The 16,357-nt window shown below is 41.2% G+C and overlaps 1 protein-coding gene across 2 annotated transcripts; it reads right to left on the bottom strand.

The window, feature by feature from the left end:
- Nucleotides 1-1,419: 1,419 nt before the first annotated feature.
- Nucleotides 1,420-16,139, bottom strand: Mss51 (MSS51 mitochondrial translational activator). 2 transcript variants are annotated; one of them, XM_027387573.2, is made up of 7 exons: nt 13,267-16,139; nt 6,013-6,255; nt 5,604-5,759; nt 4,687-4,811; nt 3,716-4,282; nt 2,914-3,007; nt 1,421-2,605 (listed from the first exon to the last, which is right to left on the bottom strand). In XM_027387573.2, exons 2-7 carry the CDS (start codon nt 6,228-6,230, stop codon nt 2,392-2,394), a joined length of 1,374 nt encoding a protein of 457 aa, XP_027243374.1. In that variant the 5' UTR covers nt 6,231-6,255; nt 13,267-16,139; the 3' UTR covers nt 1,421-2,391. The 2 variants fall into 2 exon arrangements, with proteins under 2 accessions (XP_035309097.1, XP_027243374.1); XM_035453206.1 differs by lacking the exon at nt 13,267-16,139 and having other exon boundaries at nt 1,420-2,605; nt 6,013-8,188.
- Nucleotides 16,140-16,357: the final 218 nt, after the last annotated feature.

Here is a 16,357-nt window from a genome sequence, read left to right as displayed (position 1 = left end):
ACCAACCATTCATCTGGGCTTGATTTTTTTTTTTTTTTTTTAAAGGTTGGTCTCACTGGGACTGCTGGCCAGTGAGCTCCTGGGATTCGAGGGTCTGCATTCTCTGTGCTGAATTAAGGGCTTCCACTTCCACCTGACTGAGCTATCTCCCCAGCATGTCCTCCACTTGCACAACAACAACAACAAAACATGTATTTGGGTATGCATGCTGAGCACAGCTTGCAGGAATTGGTTCTCTTCCTCTACCATGTGGGTCCCAGGGATGGAATTCAGGTTTTAAGGCTTTGGGGTAAGCACTCAGGTCAGGTGTGGAGGAAAGGGCCTTCAGAACACCTCGGCACACTCCTTTAATGCATATTTGTGTAAGATGTATTTGTGTGGACACATGTGGAGGTCAGAGGACAACCTAGAGGAGACATTTCTCCCTTTGCACCATGTAGGTTCTGAGAATGCAACCTTGTCTTTCAGGCTTGGCTGCAAGGCCCATTAACCACTGGGCCATCTTACTGGCCCCAGGTGCTTTCACTTTCTTGATGAATACAACAAACCTCACTCAAGAGATTGACTTATTGGGAAAGGCACAGGAGGGAAGATGGGTATCTGCTTGGGTGAGCAGCAGCAGAGAAACTGACCTTTATATAGGGTTTTCTTGGGTGTGGGGTGGCGTCCAGGAGCTATCCAGGGTGGACTGGAATTGGAGGGATTATGTGGCCTGATCTTGGGGCAAGCTCAGGCAGGGATTGGTGGTGAAGGCTAGAAATCTCCATGGGCAGGGCCTACATGGGGAGTCTGTACTGGCACAGAGAAAGCCACCCTCCCTCATCTGGCCTCCTGAGTCAGCATGAACAGCCAACATTTGTGCTTCTGGTATAATAATCTAGGAAAACATAAAAGTTTATGAAGATTTACTTATATTTTCTTCTAAGCATGTAAGTTGTTTAGGTCTCTGAACCATTTTAAGGAATATCTGACGCTAAGTCTTCATATTAGCTTAGACTGGCCTTAAACTTGCTTTGCCGCCATGAGCTTGACCTGATTCTTTTGCCTCTATCTCCTGATACTAGGGCTTCTTGTCTTTAGTCTTGCTATGTAGCCTGGACAGCCTCCAATTCCTGAACCTCCTACCATACATACCTGCCTTGTACTGGAATTATAGGCACGCCCAACAACACATTTTGAATTCATTTTATATCATATTGGGGCTCTGACTCTATTCTTTTGCATGTGGATATTCAATTGCTCCAGCAACATTTGTTGAAAAGTCTATTCTTCAGCCTGATCTACAGAGATTTGCCTGCTTCTGCTCCCCAGTGCTGGGAGTAAAGGCGTGCGCCACCATTCAGGTGGATCTTTGAATTTGAGGCCAAAGTCTACAGATTGAGTTCCAGGACAGCCAGGGCTACATAGAGAGACCCTTCCTCAATAAACAAACAAACAAACAAACAAAAAACAACAAAAAAAGAGCACATATGTCTGTTGTGGGAAACAAAGTTATATTATGCGTGCACATGAAGGTCATGGCAAGGCTCTAAAGATGAACAGCTATGGATTTCCTAATCCTTGGAACGATAAGGACATTGCAGATGTGCAGTAGTGTGGAAGGTACAAACAAGAGAGCTGATGCTAATCACTCCCTTGGCAAGAAAGAATCCTCTAATTTTAAGGTCTTTTGTGCAGGTGAGTAGTATTTGACTGTAAATAGGAAATAAAACAAGTAATTTAAGAAGCCCCAACAGATCCACGTGCAGTGGGAAATGCATATATAGTTCCAACTTTGTTGGATGCTGTGGCAAAAGCACAGTGAGCCATTTACACACACACACACACAATCATAGCTAACTTTTTAGATATTAAGTTAAATCAAGCTTGTACAGGCCTGTAACTTGTGAGGCTGAGGCATATGTTAGTATATTCAAGGCCAGCCTAGGCTACTTAATGACACTATCTCAAAACAAACAGATTACAAAAGAGGGCTGGTAATAATGTAACTCAGTGGTAAAGCACATGCTTAGCATATACAAAGCCCTGGGTTCAATTACCAAGATGAGGAAAAACCAGAAACCAGAAACGAGTCGTCATACTGAGCTCTCATTGGTTTAGAATTTTTACTTGGTTTCAAAGCTGACAACAATTCAACATCAACAGGGTAAATTGATTAAGCTTTTGTTTTTCAGGCATTCAGTTAGGATTTGGTTCAATTATTCAAAAATTATCTGCTTTTTCTTCTTCTTCTTCTTTTTTTTTTCCTTGGTTTTTAAGACAGGGTTTCTTTGTGTAGTTTTGGAGCCTGTCCTGGAACTTGCTTTGTAGACGAGGCTGGCCTTGAACTCACAGAGATCAGTCTGCCTCTTTTTCCCAAGTGCTTCGATTAAAGGCGTGTGCCACCACCACCTAGCCTGCTTTTTTTTCTAATTGTTTCTTATCTAGTTGGCAGGAGGAACTTCCAAGAAACATGATGTAGTAGGCACTGCTGTATACTGGCTGCTTATTGGGGTTAGAATAGACTTGTTCAGGTTTGAGGGATGTGAAAGGATTAGCTCCACAAGCAATGATGTGCATATCCAAGTTCACCAGGATCTGCAGAGAGGCTTCCAATTCCTGTTGGCTGGGGAAGAGAGAAGGAAAATCCCTCAAGTACTTATGAGAGAGTAGAAATTGCTCAAGTGCATGGCAATTCATGATCTCAGAAATTTTTAAAGCTATACTAGGCAAGGGTTATTTTTCCTTCCCAAATGTCTCACTAAATCCCAGATTATGTAACAAAGGATTGTTCCCAGAAATTTATTTTAGAGCCACATGCAGGAAGGAAGAACACCTTCCTAAGATAGATGGACAAGGGGAATCAAAATGGGTTCATCTGTGTACAGGAAAAAGTGAGTCAGGAAAGGATCAAAAACAGAAGTAGGTAAAAACCTGTAAACAGTAATCATTGTAGGGATCTCATAATCACGAAGCAGCAGCAGGGTAGGTAGCCAAGCTTCCATCAAGACTGGGGAGGCATGGAAACCTGAAGAACAAGAATGAAACATGAAGAGAAGGGAGAAAGGCTGAGGTATATCCTAAGAGCATGACACTCCTTTGATTTTATCTTTTCAACCTCCATGTTTTTCATCCCTAATTCTCACCATCTTGAACTGCCCAAGTTCTTCAATAAGATTGTGAACCAAAGAAATATGTATGGGAAATGATCAACCAAGCTCATCATTACACTGTATTTAATGAGGACAAAAAGAAATTGATAAGGACCAAATGAAAACAGATAATAAGTTGTCCTGGCTAGTTTTATGTCAACTTGACACAAGCTAGAGTCATTGGAAAGGAAGGAGCCTCAATTGAGAAAATGCCTCCATAAGATCAGGCTGAAAGGCAGTTTTATTGATGGGGCAAGGCCCAGCCCATTGTATGACTTTTATAAAGTCATGGGCTCTATAAAAAGAGCAGGCTGAGCAAGCCACAAGTATCAAATCAGTAAGCAGCACTCTCCATGGCCTCTGCATCAGCTCCGCCTTCTGGTTCCTGTCCTTTTTTTTTTGTTCTGATTTCCTTCAGTGATGGACCACAAATGTGGAAGTATAAGCTGAATAAACCCTTTCGTCCCCAACTTTTCTTTTGGTCATGGTGTTTTCATCACGGCAACAGAAACCCTAACTGAAGCGTAAGTGCATGGTGGGAAATTATCAGCTCCTTAGCATTTCTCTGAATGAACAGCTCTTACCTGGATGGAATGCAGCCACCAAATCTGGATGGGCCAGATTCCCAGTCTCTATCTGCTCCTCCCAGAAGTCATGATACAGGGCCTTGTGGCCACTAAGCTGAATTGTTCCAGGTTCCAGGGGTAAAGGTGAGGAATTCTGTAAAAGGTTAGTACTCACATCCACACCCACCATGATCACATGGAGGCCAAGGTGTTCAGGAAACATGTAGCCAAGCTCATCATAATCTCCAGAACGAATGAGAAATGTTTCCACGTGGGAAGCACCAACTACATGCAATGTGCATCCCCCAGTCTTCCCAGCATCTATGGCCAGAGTTCGAAGCCCTAGGCCCAGGGTCAAGGGCCGTGACAAAACATCTGTCATTAACCTCTTCAAAGAGCTGTGCAGGACATCTGGTTCTGGCCGTGGCCTTCCTAGATTGGCCCAAAGCATGGTCATAGCATGGCTACTGAGAACAGCATTCATTGTAGACTCTAGCTGTAAACCCCTTATAGAAAACCAGGTATCCCAATCATGTATTTCTTCTGCCGGCCATGGCCAAGGTCCTGAAGGTAGGACAAAATCACCTGTAGGGCAGAAGGAGTAAGTGAACAGGGCTGGAAAGAAGAAAGCACACTGCTCTTGGAAAGGACCTGAGTTTTGTTCCCAGCAGCCAAACTGGGAAGCTCACAATTGTCTGTAATTTCAAATCTAGGGGATGCTATGTCCTCTTCCAGTCTTGAGGGGCACTGCACTCACATGCACAAACCCATACACAAATACCCATAATTTAAAAAATAATAAACAGCAAATCCTTGGCTTAAAATTTCCCTTCTCAGTAATTCATATTTATTCTGCCAACCAGTAACTAAACTACAAGTACCCCATTACTTCCCAGTTTCTCATTTTCCCCTTAAAACAACATGCTTTTTTTTCTATCCATAACCAACAACTGCCACTGAGATACAATTTCCTAATACCGCTACTCTACCTGTGACCAGAAGCCATTCCATGACACGATCCACAGCCACAAGACGGAGCACTTGACAAACCTTCCTATGTGCTGGCCAATCTGACCTTTGGCACTCTGTATCACAGTAATAGACATTCCTGCACCTGAGAGAATGAACCAAAGAAACATGTCCCTGTATCACAAAGGTGATTGTTTGTGTCCAGAGAAGGGCTGGACACCTTCACCTTTGAAGAAAGGCCAATGAATAAACAGGTGAGGATGGCGTGGAGAAAAATTACAGATGACAATCCAAATGTGGGAGACATGCTGGCAGGTGAAGTAAGAGATTAGGAATGCAATTCTTAGAGTGTGTCCATCTCTGCCTATCTACAACAACTTATGTTTTTCACTTCAAGAAAAAAAAAAAAAACCCAATAAACAAACCACGTTGGGCGCCATGTGTGGAGTGAACAACCGGCAGGCAATAGGGTCAAGGTCTCTTTGTTCGGATACACCAGCCAAGTGCAGGCCAAAGCCAGGAAGAGGGAGCAGGGACCAGGGCCAGAAGGGGAGGTCCACGTGTCCACAGTCCCTTAAGAAGCCTTCCTGCCTTCACCTTAGACTTCCCCTCACCCCACCCTCACAGGCGTGTTTGGCACACCTGTCCGGGTTACCTGGGGGCGGAGCTACAGTGTCTCCCTACACACACTTTGCTGATGCTTTCTCTTAACAGATGTGCTCTTATCTAGTGTGTACTCAAGAAGAAAGTAGGAAGAGTGTCTGCTATTTCATCTCCCACAATATCAAAAAAAAGCAGGATTAAAACTGGGGCCACACAAAATGAGGAACTATTCATTCTGAAAACAAACAGAAAACTCTTAGGGTTGTTCCTCTTGGAAGGAGGACTTAGTATAGGATTATTTCTGAATGTCCCCCAGTAGCACCCGAGAAGTCACCTCTTACAGTGCCGGAGAACCTTTTGATCTGAAAGGCCATAAGGGAGTGCTTTACAGTAAGCACAGAATCGGAAGGTGTCCTCCATCCTCTGGAACATTTCTTGCAGAGACTGAAATCCAAAGCTTGACACTGGGGTTCCCCCATCTACCACCAACCTGTAGAGACAGTATGGAAGAAAGTGCAACAGGGAAGAGTATCTCTCAAATCTCTTCTGCGCTTCCTCCTCTTTGGATAGACTTTTTGTAATCTTAGATGTATCCTACTCCCATTTTTCTTAAGCAATTATATTTCTTCTACACTAACAAGTGAAAAAGGTCAGAATGAGAAAATTTCCAATTATACTTTTCCATATTCTGATATGATGGTACCAAGGACACTAAGACCCCTTCCCACAGACTAGTTACTCACTTGTATTCTTCATAGCTTTTCATGTTCAGCTTTTGAAGGATCAACTGGGACAGACCTGGTACATTATTGTCCAAGGAAATGAAGCCAAGTGCATCAATGCTAGGGCCAGGTTTTGAAAGGCTTGGAGGCTCCAGAGACACATCTGTGGGTGGGATTACAACCATGGGAGTCACTGGTGAGGATTTCTTTGGCTTCCGCCGCTGTAAACGTGGAGCCATGTCCAATGAACTTGGGGGCCAGAGGCTAAACAGGAATAGAATTTGACAAAATGAACATGTCTTTTACTTCACATTCAAGTCTCTGAGGCCTAGGTATGAGAAAATTTATTAGTTACAGGTTACATACTGCTATAAGCAGTTATAAAAAATAGAGAAGACCACTGGGCACATGGTGGCTCACTTCTATAATACTAGTATTTGGGAGGCTAAGGAATATACACATAGTTCCAGGCCAGCCCTGGCTGCATAGCAAGACACCCCACAAACAAAAATGAAAACAAAAACAAGAGAATAATGACATACAATATAATTTATGCATGTGTGTGATATATGAAGTTCTATATACAGGCAAATAAATGCACAAAGTAAGGAATTACAAAACCCTTAAAGAAGCAGTAGATAGGAACTGGGTTGATCAAAGTAGCCCCTAGACTTCTTGGGGAAGTGTAGTGAGAGATCTTACTAGGTACCTGTGGGGCTGACCTCGCCCAAATGGGTGTGGTCACAGGTGCATAGGTGAGCATGTTAGTTTTACTGGGGAGAAATCACTTACATGAGAAACAAATAACCCAGGGTCAGCATTCCAAGCATCCAATCTCAGCTGCCCTCTGAGACCCGACCGGAACCCTATCCTTCCTCTCAAACCGAAATCCCACATGCTCAGTGCCACAGGTACCTAGTAAGATCTCTTACTACAGGAAAGCAGGAGGGGGCAGGTCATATAGACCAGGATGGCCACTAACTCATTATGTTACTGAGGATGACTTTGAATTCCTGGTCCTCTGGCTCCATTTCCCAAGTGCTAGGACCATATCCATTAATGCTAGGTAAGCACTATACCATGTGAACTACATCCCCAGCCTAACACTGTTATTATAAAAATAATGTTAATATATTAAGCACATAGAATCTTTTGTAGTTTGTTACAAGGCAGATTCTTATGTACCTCAGCTGTGTGCTACCCTATCTGTCTCAGCACTCCAGACTGTTAACTTAAAAAACAATAAAAAGCATAACTTGGTTTTGATTATCCAAGTTATCAGAAGCTGGAAAATTAGCTAACCTTACTTAGTTGTACTTTCCACATAAGCCTGTTCCGCTGGCTTTCCTTTCCACCCTGCAGTGCTCTGGCTTCTCTGGCACCATCTGCTTTTTCCTAAGCTCCTTCTAAACTAGTGCTGTTCCTCTAGTCACCATCATGATCATCCATTAGGACCTCATTAGCCATAACAAGTTTTTCTATGACATATGCTTGGAGGTGGAGGGCAAGATGGTCGGTGGGATAAATGGTTGAAATTTCAAACACTGGTTGAAATGCCTCCACTAAAGATCACCTACCCCCCGACCCCCGCACCCCCACAAAAAAAGGTATTTAAAGAATAGTAGTCACTGGTGTTGATAATCATGAACCAGCTTCATTAAAAAGTACAAGAAGTATATCAAAGATTGTATGAAACCACTCAAAAGCAAAAGAGAAGAACAGAGATCAGAAATTGTAAACACTTTAGGACAGAGATGCAGAGTAATTATGCACATCTAGGCTAATTTAACTACCAGTTTTTCCATGGGAAAAAATGGCATCAAAAATGGCATGGTTTCAGTACTAACATCAAGATGGTATGACTCTAGGTAGGATTTTCTTTATGGATGTTTTTTTTGTTTTTTTGTTTTTTTTTTTTGGTTTTTCAAGACAGGGTTTCTCTATATTGCTTTGGAGGTTGTCCTGGAACTCACTCTGTAGACCAGGCTGACCTCAAACTCAAAGAGATCCGCCTGCCTCTGCCTCCCTTGTGCTGGGATTAAAGGCATGAGCCACCAATGCCCAGTTTACGGATGGTTTTAAAAAATGGAAATGTTAACAAATTAGGATCTATTGCCTACCATGATATCTGGCCAATGCTTGTCATTCAAACAATACCAGGACTTAAGATAAATGGGACTGCCAGGGAGTGGGTGGGGTGGGGTGGGGGTGGGGGTGGGGGGGTGGCGCATGCCTTTAATCCCAGTACTCGGGAGGCAGAGGCAGGTGGATTTCTGTGAGTTCGAGACCAGCCTAGTCTACAAGAGCTAGTTCCAGGATAGCCTCCAAAGCCACAGAGAAACCCTATCTCTAAAAACCACCCTCTCACCAAAAAAAGATAAACGGGACTAATATCATCTTGAACTTTTAAAGAATTTATTTTACACATATGTGCATAAACACACACATGCATGCTGTAACATGTATGTGGAATTTAGAGAATAACTTCTGGAGTTGTTTCCTGACTTCCACCTTGTTTGAGGCAGGATTTCTCTTGATTCCAGGGTTAAAATTCAGATCATTAAGCTTGCTGAGTAAATTCTTTACCCACTGAGCCACTTCATGGTCTTTAGAAGGTTTAATGTTTCTAAGTGTTTTTCTTATACACAGATATGTGTGCTGTGTACACACTGGGTACTGTGGAGATCAGAATAGGGGCCAGATTCTTGGAACTGGAGAAACCTGATGCTAGGGAAATTCCCAAGAATCCACAAGATAACCCTAGCTAAGACCCCTAGCAATAGTGGAGAGGGTGCTTAAACTATCTTTCCCCTGTAATCAGATTAGGGACTACCCTAACAGGTATCATAGAACCTTCATCTAGTATCTGATGGAAGTAATGAAGACATACACATCCAAGCACCAGGCTGAGCTATAGAAGTACAGTCAAAAAGAGGGAGGAGAGATTATATGAGCAACGGGGATCAAGATCATAACCAGGAAACGCATAGAAATAGTTGACCCCAATTTGCAGGAGCTCATAGACTTTAGACCAAGAGCTGGGGCTCCTGCATGGGACTGAACCAGGACCTCTGTATATGGGCGACAGTTTTGTAGCCTGGTCTGTTTATGGGACCTGTGGCAGTGAGACCAGGATCTATCCCTGGTGCATGAGTTGGCTTTTGAAGACCATTCCATATGGTGGGATGCCTTGTTCAGCCTTGGTGTGTGTGGGGGGAGGGAGGATGGAGGAGGGCTTGGTCTGCCACAACTGAATATGGCAAGCTTTGTTGATTCCCCATGGGAAGCCTTACCCTTTCTGAAGAGTGGATAGGGGTGGGTTAAGGGGAGGTGGAGGTGACAGGGAGGAGGAGGGGAGGGAGGGAGAACTATGGTTGGCATGTAAAATGAATTAAAAAATGTATTAAAAAGGGACAGAATATTTAAGTAGATATTTTCCCAAAGAATATATGCAAAAGAAAAATTAGCATGTTCACTTGCCATAAAGGAATTACCAATCAGAATATCTTTTCTTCTGTTTTTTTGTTGGTGGTGGTTTTTTTGCTTGTTTTTTTCAGACAGGGTTTCTCTGTAGCTTTGGAGTCTATACTGGAACTTGCTCCGTAGACCATGCTGGCCTTAAACTCACAGAGATCCACCTGCCTCTGCCTCCTGAGTGCTGGGATTAAAGGCATGTGCCACCACCACCTGGCATGAAATATCTTTTCATCCCCCCATAAAGATGGCTATCAAAAAAGAAATAAAAAAGGGGGCCATGTATGGTTCTCACTCATAATCTCAATACTTCAGAGGCAGGAGGATTGTTAAATTCTAGACCTGACTACACAGTGACTTCAAGGCCACCCAGGAATACAGTGTCTCACAAAAAGAAAAGAAAGAAGATGAAAGTAAAATAACATAGAATTACTACATGATAAAGCAATTTCATTCTTGGTATACTCCTCCAAGCAACTGGAAATGGTTACCTAATAAATGTTTTCATATGAATGCTCACAACACTGTCCATATAGTCAACAATTTGAAACAACTAAAAGGTCCAATAATAAATAAATGATGAACACACTAGGGAAGACAACAAGAGTAGTGAGTAAACTCAGACATAGAATGACAGTTATAAGGCACTGGATGGAGAGGAAATGAGGAATAACTGCTTCAGTCGAGTTTTCTTTTAGGGATGAAAATGTTTTAGATCTAGATAGAGAGGTTTATAACACTATGAATATACTTTTAAAAAATACTAAATTAAAGCCAGGTGGTGGTGGAGGCAGAGGTAAAGGCAGGAGGATGTCTGTGAGTTTGAGGCCAGCCTGGTCCCCAGAGTGAGTTCCAGGACAGCCGGAGCAACAGAGAAACTCTGTCTTGAAAAACCAAAATAAATAAATAAAAAAACAAAAACCAGGGCTGGAGAGATAGCTCAGAGGTTAAGAGCACTGACTGCTCTTCTAGAGGTCCTGAGTTCAATTCCCAGCAACCACATAGTGGCTCACAACCATCTGTAATGAGATCTGGTGCCCTCTTCTGGTGTGCAGATACACATGGAAGCAGAATGTTGTATACATAATAAATAAATAAAAATCTTAAAAAACAAAAAACAACTTTTTGAAAGTATCCCAAGCTGGCCTCAAACTTCCTATGGAGATGACAATGAACTTCAAATTTTGATTCTTCTGTGTCTATATCCTGAGTGTTCCAATTACAAGGATTCACCCCCATACTAGGTTTATAAGGAATGGGAATCAAACCCAAGGCTTCATACACACCAGACAAGTACTCTACCAACTAAGCTACATCCACAGACCACTAAATACCATTTAATGCTAAATTTTAAATTTTTAAATTTCATGTAGTATGTGAATTCCTTCTCAACATGAAAAAAAAAAGGACTTAAGAAATAAAGATACTGTAGACATGGAGAGGCTATAGTTATTAATATCCAGGTTTACTGTCTCCAGGGACAAGGGAAGGATAGAGGAAAAAAACACTGGCAGCAGTTGGTTCTACTAAACAAGGTAACAAAGTTCACATTACGGATCATGTTTTGTTATAAAAATGGCCTGACATTTGATCCTTTACAATCCGATTTATTAAAAGGAAGTCTCCAGAACAATCATGGTTCTAAAAATTCTAAATATTTCCAGAATCATTCAGCTCATACCCATATGCTGCTCTTATAAATCCACAGCCTCAGGTTCATGGAGGAATCAATGTCTATTTTTTCTCTTGCCTTTCTTTTGTCCCATCCTTCCTTATGTTTCCATCCACCCGTCTAGTCTCTCCTCAACTTCTGAGTGAATGGATTGTTTGAGTTCATAAAACAGAAACAATGAAAGCTCATTTGTATTCTCTACATAACGGTAGACCTAATGAAAACAGATAGTCTTAAGCTTTACAAGTCATGTCCCTGTACTGAAGAGTAGATGGGAACACCTTCTCTTCATACTTCTGAAATCCATTTCCAAGAACTGACTTGATTATGCCTGTAATTTAACCTTCTTTCCATGATTCCAGGGATCAAACCCAGGGCCTTCTGTAAAACAAGTTAAATATTCTGTCACTGAGCAAAACTTCCAGTCCACCTGCCTGACTTTGTTTATTTAGAAACAGGGTTTCATGTAGCCCAGGCTGGCCTTGAACTGCGTAGCTGAAGATGGCCATCAACTTGATTCTTCTGCATCCACTTGCTAATGCTGTAATTACAAGCATGCACTACCGAATCCAATTTGTGCAGTGCTGGGGATTGAACCCAGGGCTTGATAAATGTTAGACAAGCACTCTGAGCTATATCCAGCTCCCTGCCATCCACTTTCAATCATCACAATACTCCTATGTTCACTGTGTTTCCAGAATCACTGCATTATAGGAAAGGCATTTAAATGCTAGAACCATTCCCCAGGTAAAAGTATATCTAACTAGACAGATGTACATTCTTACATCCAAGTGTTTATATTGAACATCTTCTTGAAACTAGCCCATAACCTTTTGCCATAGTGGAAAATAATTAAGATCAGAAAGATACTGCTTCATTTTATGCATTTCCAAGGATGCCTTCCACCAATGGAAGATTCACTCACAGAAATGTGTATACACAGGAGGATGGGATATTACTAAACAGAAATCAAAAGCAGCACACCACTTGGAGGAAAAACTGGTTATGGCAAATCCCTAATGTCACAAACTCCTCTATATCAAGAGCACACTGATGACCTATGTTATAAATGTACTGGCTTTCTGACAGGAAAGTGAGAAGGTAAGAATGAGAAGTCAGGTCAGTGTGTGTGTGTGTGTGTGTGTGTGTGTGTGTGTGTGTGTGTGTGTGTGTGTGTGTGTGTGTGTGTGTGTGTGTGTGTGTCCTCGTCCATTTCTGAATTTGTATACTGCAGACTCAGACCTTGGTTCTAGCTTTCCCATAGTCCCAAGCTCCTCTAAGTTCAAGGGGTATAAATTGAGAAAAGTGAAAGAGGGAGGAAACCCCGAGGATATGGAAGGGTGAAACCAAAAGGCTGTGGTAAGCACTCAAAAGAACCAGTCTTCAGCCTAGTTTACCTACACAAGAGATTTTCTTCTAGCCACCCTGATGATTTAGAGAAAACAAATGACTACAGGAATATAAGCTGGCTTCTAGAAAAACTCTTATCCTCCATCCCCACAGTCTAACCTAAATCATTAACCTATTTTTAAACAGCACCTTCCGCTTTCTCCTTCATTAACGAAAGTCCCACTGTCTCCAGATCAGGAGATCACACTGTAGTTTCTTGAATCCATCAGCAAATACATCTTTTGGATAGTTGTGGGGAAGACAGGGGGAAGTAGAACTGGTCACTGGCTTCCTTGAAAAGGGTAGGGGGAGGCTTACATGATGATGAACATTTATTCTAGCACTCAAGAAGCTGAGGCAGGACGAGCAAGAGTTGGAGGCCAATCTGGACAGTATCTCAAAAACCAAAGAACCTAACACCCAAATGTGGGGAGAAGGTAGGGAAAAGTACAGTTAGAATATTGCTATTCTGAACAGGCTGTAGTGGAGCACACCTTTAATCCCAGCACTTGAGAGGCAGAGGCAAGCAGATCTCTGAGTTTGAGCCCAAACTGGCCTACAGAGGTAGTTCCAGGACAGCCAGAGTTACACAGAGAAACCCTGTCCCGAAAAACAACAAAAAAGAATACTGCTATTCTGACCACACTTGTTAATTAATCAGTGATTAACACTCCCTCGAGTGATACTTTACAGAATTATAAAACGAACTAAGTAGACAGATTGATGGGAAAGTAACTTACCCTGCTAAGCCCTAGGCTTCCTTCCTTCTCTTTCCTCCAAGTGAAGTGAACGCTTGATCTCTTCAGATCTAGGCTGGGTCTCACTTGCAGCTGTTGCTTTGTATCACTTCTTCTGCAAACTGCTGAAATGCTGGGTCTGAGTGACTTAAGTGTGCCCTGCCAACCAGACAGACAAGGCTGAATTCTCCCTAACGAGGCAAGTCAGGACCTGGACACCTGCTTGAGTTCTCTTTCTGACCTTTATTCTCTGCCAGGTGGGCTCAAGACTCTGTCAACACTCCCCAACTCATCATAGCTAGGCAAGCTGAGGAAAGATGAAACCCACTATTTCCTGGATGTCTTTCAAGGTAGCATATTTCTGCTCTCATTTTACAGCTTCATGGGGGGGGGGGGGAATCCCTGGAGATTAATTAAGGAATCAATATTTGGCTGGAAGGATAGGCACCAGACCAAAGAAAAAGGAACCCTTGGAATAAAAGTGGTGTCAGTCTGGATCCAAGATGAGTTCTCCAAGCCTGATGTCCCGTTTTTTAGCCGAACACACGATTCAAATAGAATTCAACAATGTCCAAACTAGGCTTGAGTACAAATATAATTACCCAAAAAGGGATAGAGAAATGGCATGGTACAAGGAACTTAACTGTAGGAAAAATAAGGGGAACTACATTGTAAAAACACTTCACATAAGGAGCATGAAGTATTCTCTAAATGAAGCATATCATCAAAGGACATTCTACAGGACAATTTCAAAAGAGGAATAAATGCTTCTGAGAAATCAAAATTGGTAAGACCAGTATTTTTGTTACTAAGTGAAAATACATACTATTGACGGAGTTTCTGTCCCATCTGGTCCCACAGCCACTTAGCCCCAAATAAATATAAAGAGGCTTGTATTAATTAGAAACTGTTCTACTGATGGCTTAAGTTTCTTACTGGCTAGCTCTCTCTTAGTTATTAATCCGTATCTATTAATCTATGTATTTTCACATGGTCTTGGGCTTTCCGGTGATGCTTGGCCCCCTTTCTTCCTTGGCAGCTACATGGTGTCTCTCTGGAGGCTTCTCTCTGCCCGACTCTCCTCAGAATTCTTGTCTGGTAGCCCCGCCTATACCTCCTGCGTGGCTACTGAACATCAAGTGTTTTATTCATAAAGCAATAAGAAAAACATATATACAGAAGGACATCCCCTATCAACATACTATTTATAGAGACAGAAAACAGGAAAGAATTAACTCAACTATCCTTCCACTCCAGGTAAAGGATGCTGATCCAGGAAGTTCAACCATACTTCCTAGCTCCTCTCCAACCTGAAGAACCTAATAGCAGATATTTGGACAGCGGTCCTTTACGACTAAAAAAATCCACCCTCCCTCTTTTGCTTGTTTGTTTTCTGCTTACATCTGACCCCAGCTGTCACTTACCTGCCTCTGGGAAACAGAACCTCTAGCAATGGGGTCCTGGAATGTAGTACATCAAATTACAAAGTTGTGAAACAAGGAAAGGGTTCCAAAGGAATTCCAAACTATACAGCATGAACTACAAATAAGGGGTCAATGAAACACTGCACAACACCATACAGAATAGCTGTAAACAAAGGAAATCAGTTGCAATATTCAAAAACACTGAGTGACTAGAGGTTATTGTCAGTAAAGATTTCAAGGCCAACTTCAAACTAAAACGGCCTCAAAATTAAATGATAACCTTTAATGGGGTTAAGAATTCTGTTGCTAAAGAATAAACAACAGGAGGTACAAAAAAAATTTTACAGACTGACTCTGTTAACTCAGAAGTATCATATCTGAATATAAAGGACAGTGACAAAGCATAAAATTTATAGCAAATGCTCCTATTTTAGCATTACTACTTATACTGGTAGATATTTAAAGTAACAACTTAAGAGATTTGAATTTTCCACAATTTGCATCATGAGCTGCAATGAAAATTATCTTAAGAATTTAACCATTTTTGGTAAAACTATCTATGAAAATGGAAGGCCAGTCATGGTAGTTCATGTCTGTAAAAAATCCTAGCCCTAGGGAGGATGAGGCAAGAGTTGAGTTGAAGAATAATCTGAGCTACATAGAGTGTTTTCAGGAAAAAAAAAAAAAAGGAAGAGAGTAGAGGCTACAAAGAGGTTCCTACTTTATTAATGTGAAAGAGGTCGGTGAAGCTGGATGATAGTCTACCATTTTCATGTACACTGATTTGTCCAAGTTATTCTTTTGCTTTCTCCTTTCTTGATTTTTACCACCAACCTATAATTCTTCAAGTTTGATAATGATGCTTTCTGCTTATCTATGACTCCCACAAATACTATATAACCCTAGTAATAAATCAAAGTGCTAAGAAGTTCCTAGCACTTAATATACTAGTTAAGTTTCTACATTAACAATGTAATTTTACTGAAAAGAAAAAACTATGAAAAAAAATCTTTAAAGCATACAGTATATAGTAATTTTAGAGGCAGCTAATGAACTAATTTACAAATTAATATTATGTTGGACACTATAATAAATAATTTAGGTTGTTTTTATCTGGAATTTGGCAAGATTATATATTTTGATATAATCTGATGCTTTATGTGTATCAGTCATTGTCAAAGCTATTTTTCATACTATAATTGTGAGCATTTTCTCAAGTTGCAATGTTATACTTACTTCAACAATGGCAGAGGAAGCAAAGCAAAATCTCAGAGTAACCAATTATTAGTATTTTGTGTATTGTTAAACCACCCAATTTACCAAAACACAATTTATCAATATCACTCTAACAAAGTTCAAGACTAGAACATTTCTCCCAACTAAGAGTTGGCGAAAACAGTGACTTTTATTTTATTTATGGTCCTGGGGTTGAACCCAGAGCCTTGCATGTGACAGGCAAGCACCCTACCACTGAATGATATATCCCAAGTGAGTTTAAATATTATATTTTGGAAGATTACTGTTGTCATTCAAATTCCTCCAATGCTCAACTACTCACATTTTAAAAAAGTATAACAAAGGTTTAAGGGAGAAACAAGTAAAATTTATAGATGAGAATTTAATTCATGAAATCATTATTAATTATCTATAGGATAATCTCTGAAGGATAT

The sequence above is a fragment of the Cricetulus griseus genome (assembly GCF_003668045.3).
Source record: "Cricetulus griseus strain 17A/GY chromosome 1 unlocalized genomic scaffold, alternate assembly CriGri-PICRH-1.0 chr1_1, whole genome shotgun sequence".
Classification (NCBI taxonomy): domain Eukaryota; kingdom Metazoa; phylum Chordata; class Mammalia; order Rodentia; family Cricetidae; genus Cricetulus; species Cricetulus griseus.
This window is presented reverse-complemented; position numbering and strand designations above follow the sequence as displayed.

What these genes read in the sequence shown, in the direction of transcription:
- Mss51 (XM_027387573.2), bottom strand. Translation starts at nt 6,230, where the DNA reads ATGGCTCCACGTTTACAGCGGCGGAAGCCAAAGAAATCCTCACCAGTG. An exon ending in GTTCTCCGGCACTGTAAGAG is followed by an intron (nt 4,812 to 5,603) that starts GTGACTTCTCGG and finishes TCATTCTCTCAG; the next exon opens with GTGCAGGAATGTCTATTACT. An exon ending in ACAATGATTACTGTTTACAG is followed by an intron (nt 2,606 to 2,913) that starts GTTTTTACCTAC and finishes TCTCTTCCCCAG; the next exon opens with CCAACAGGAATTGGAAGCCT.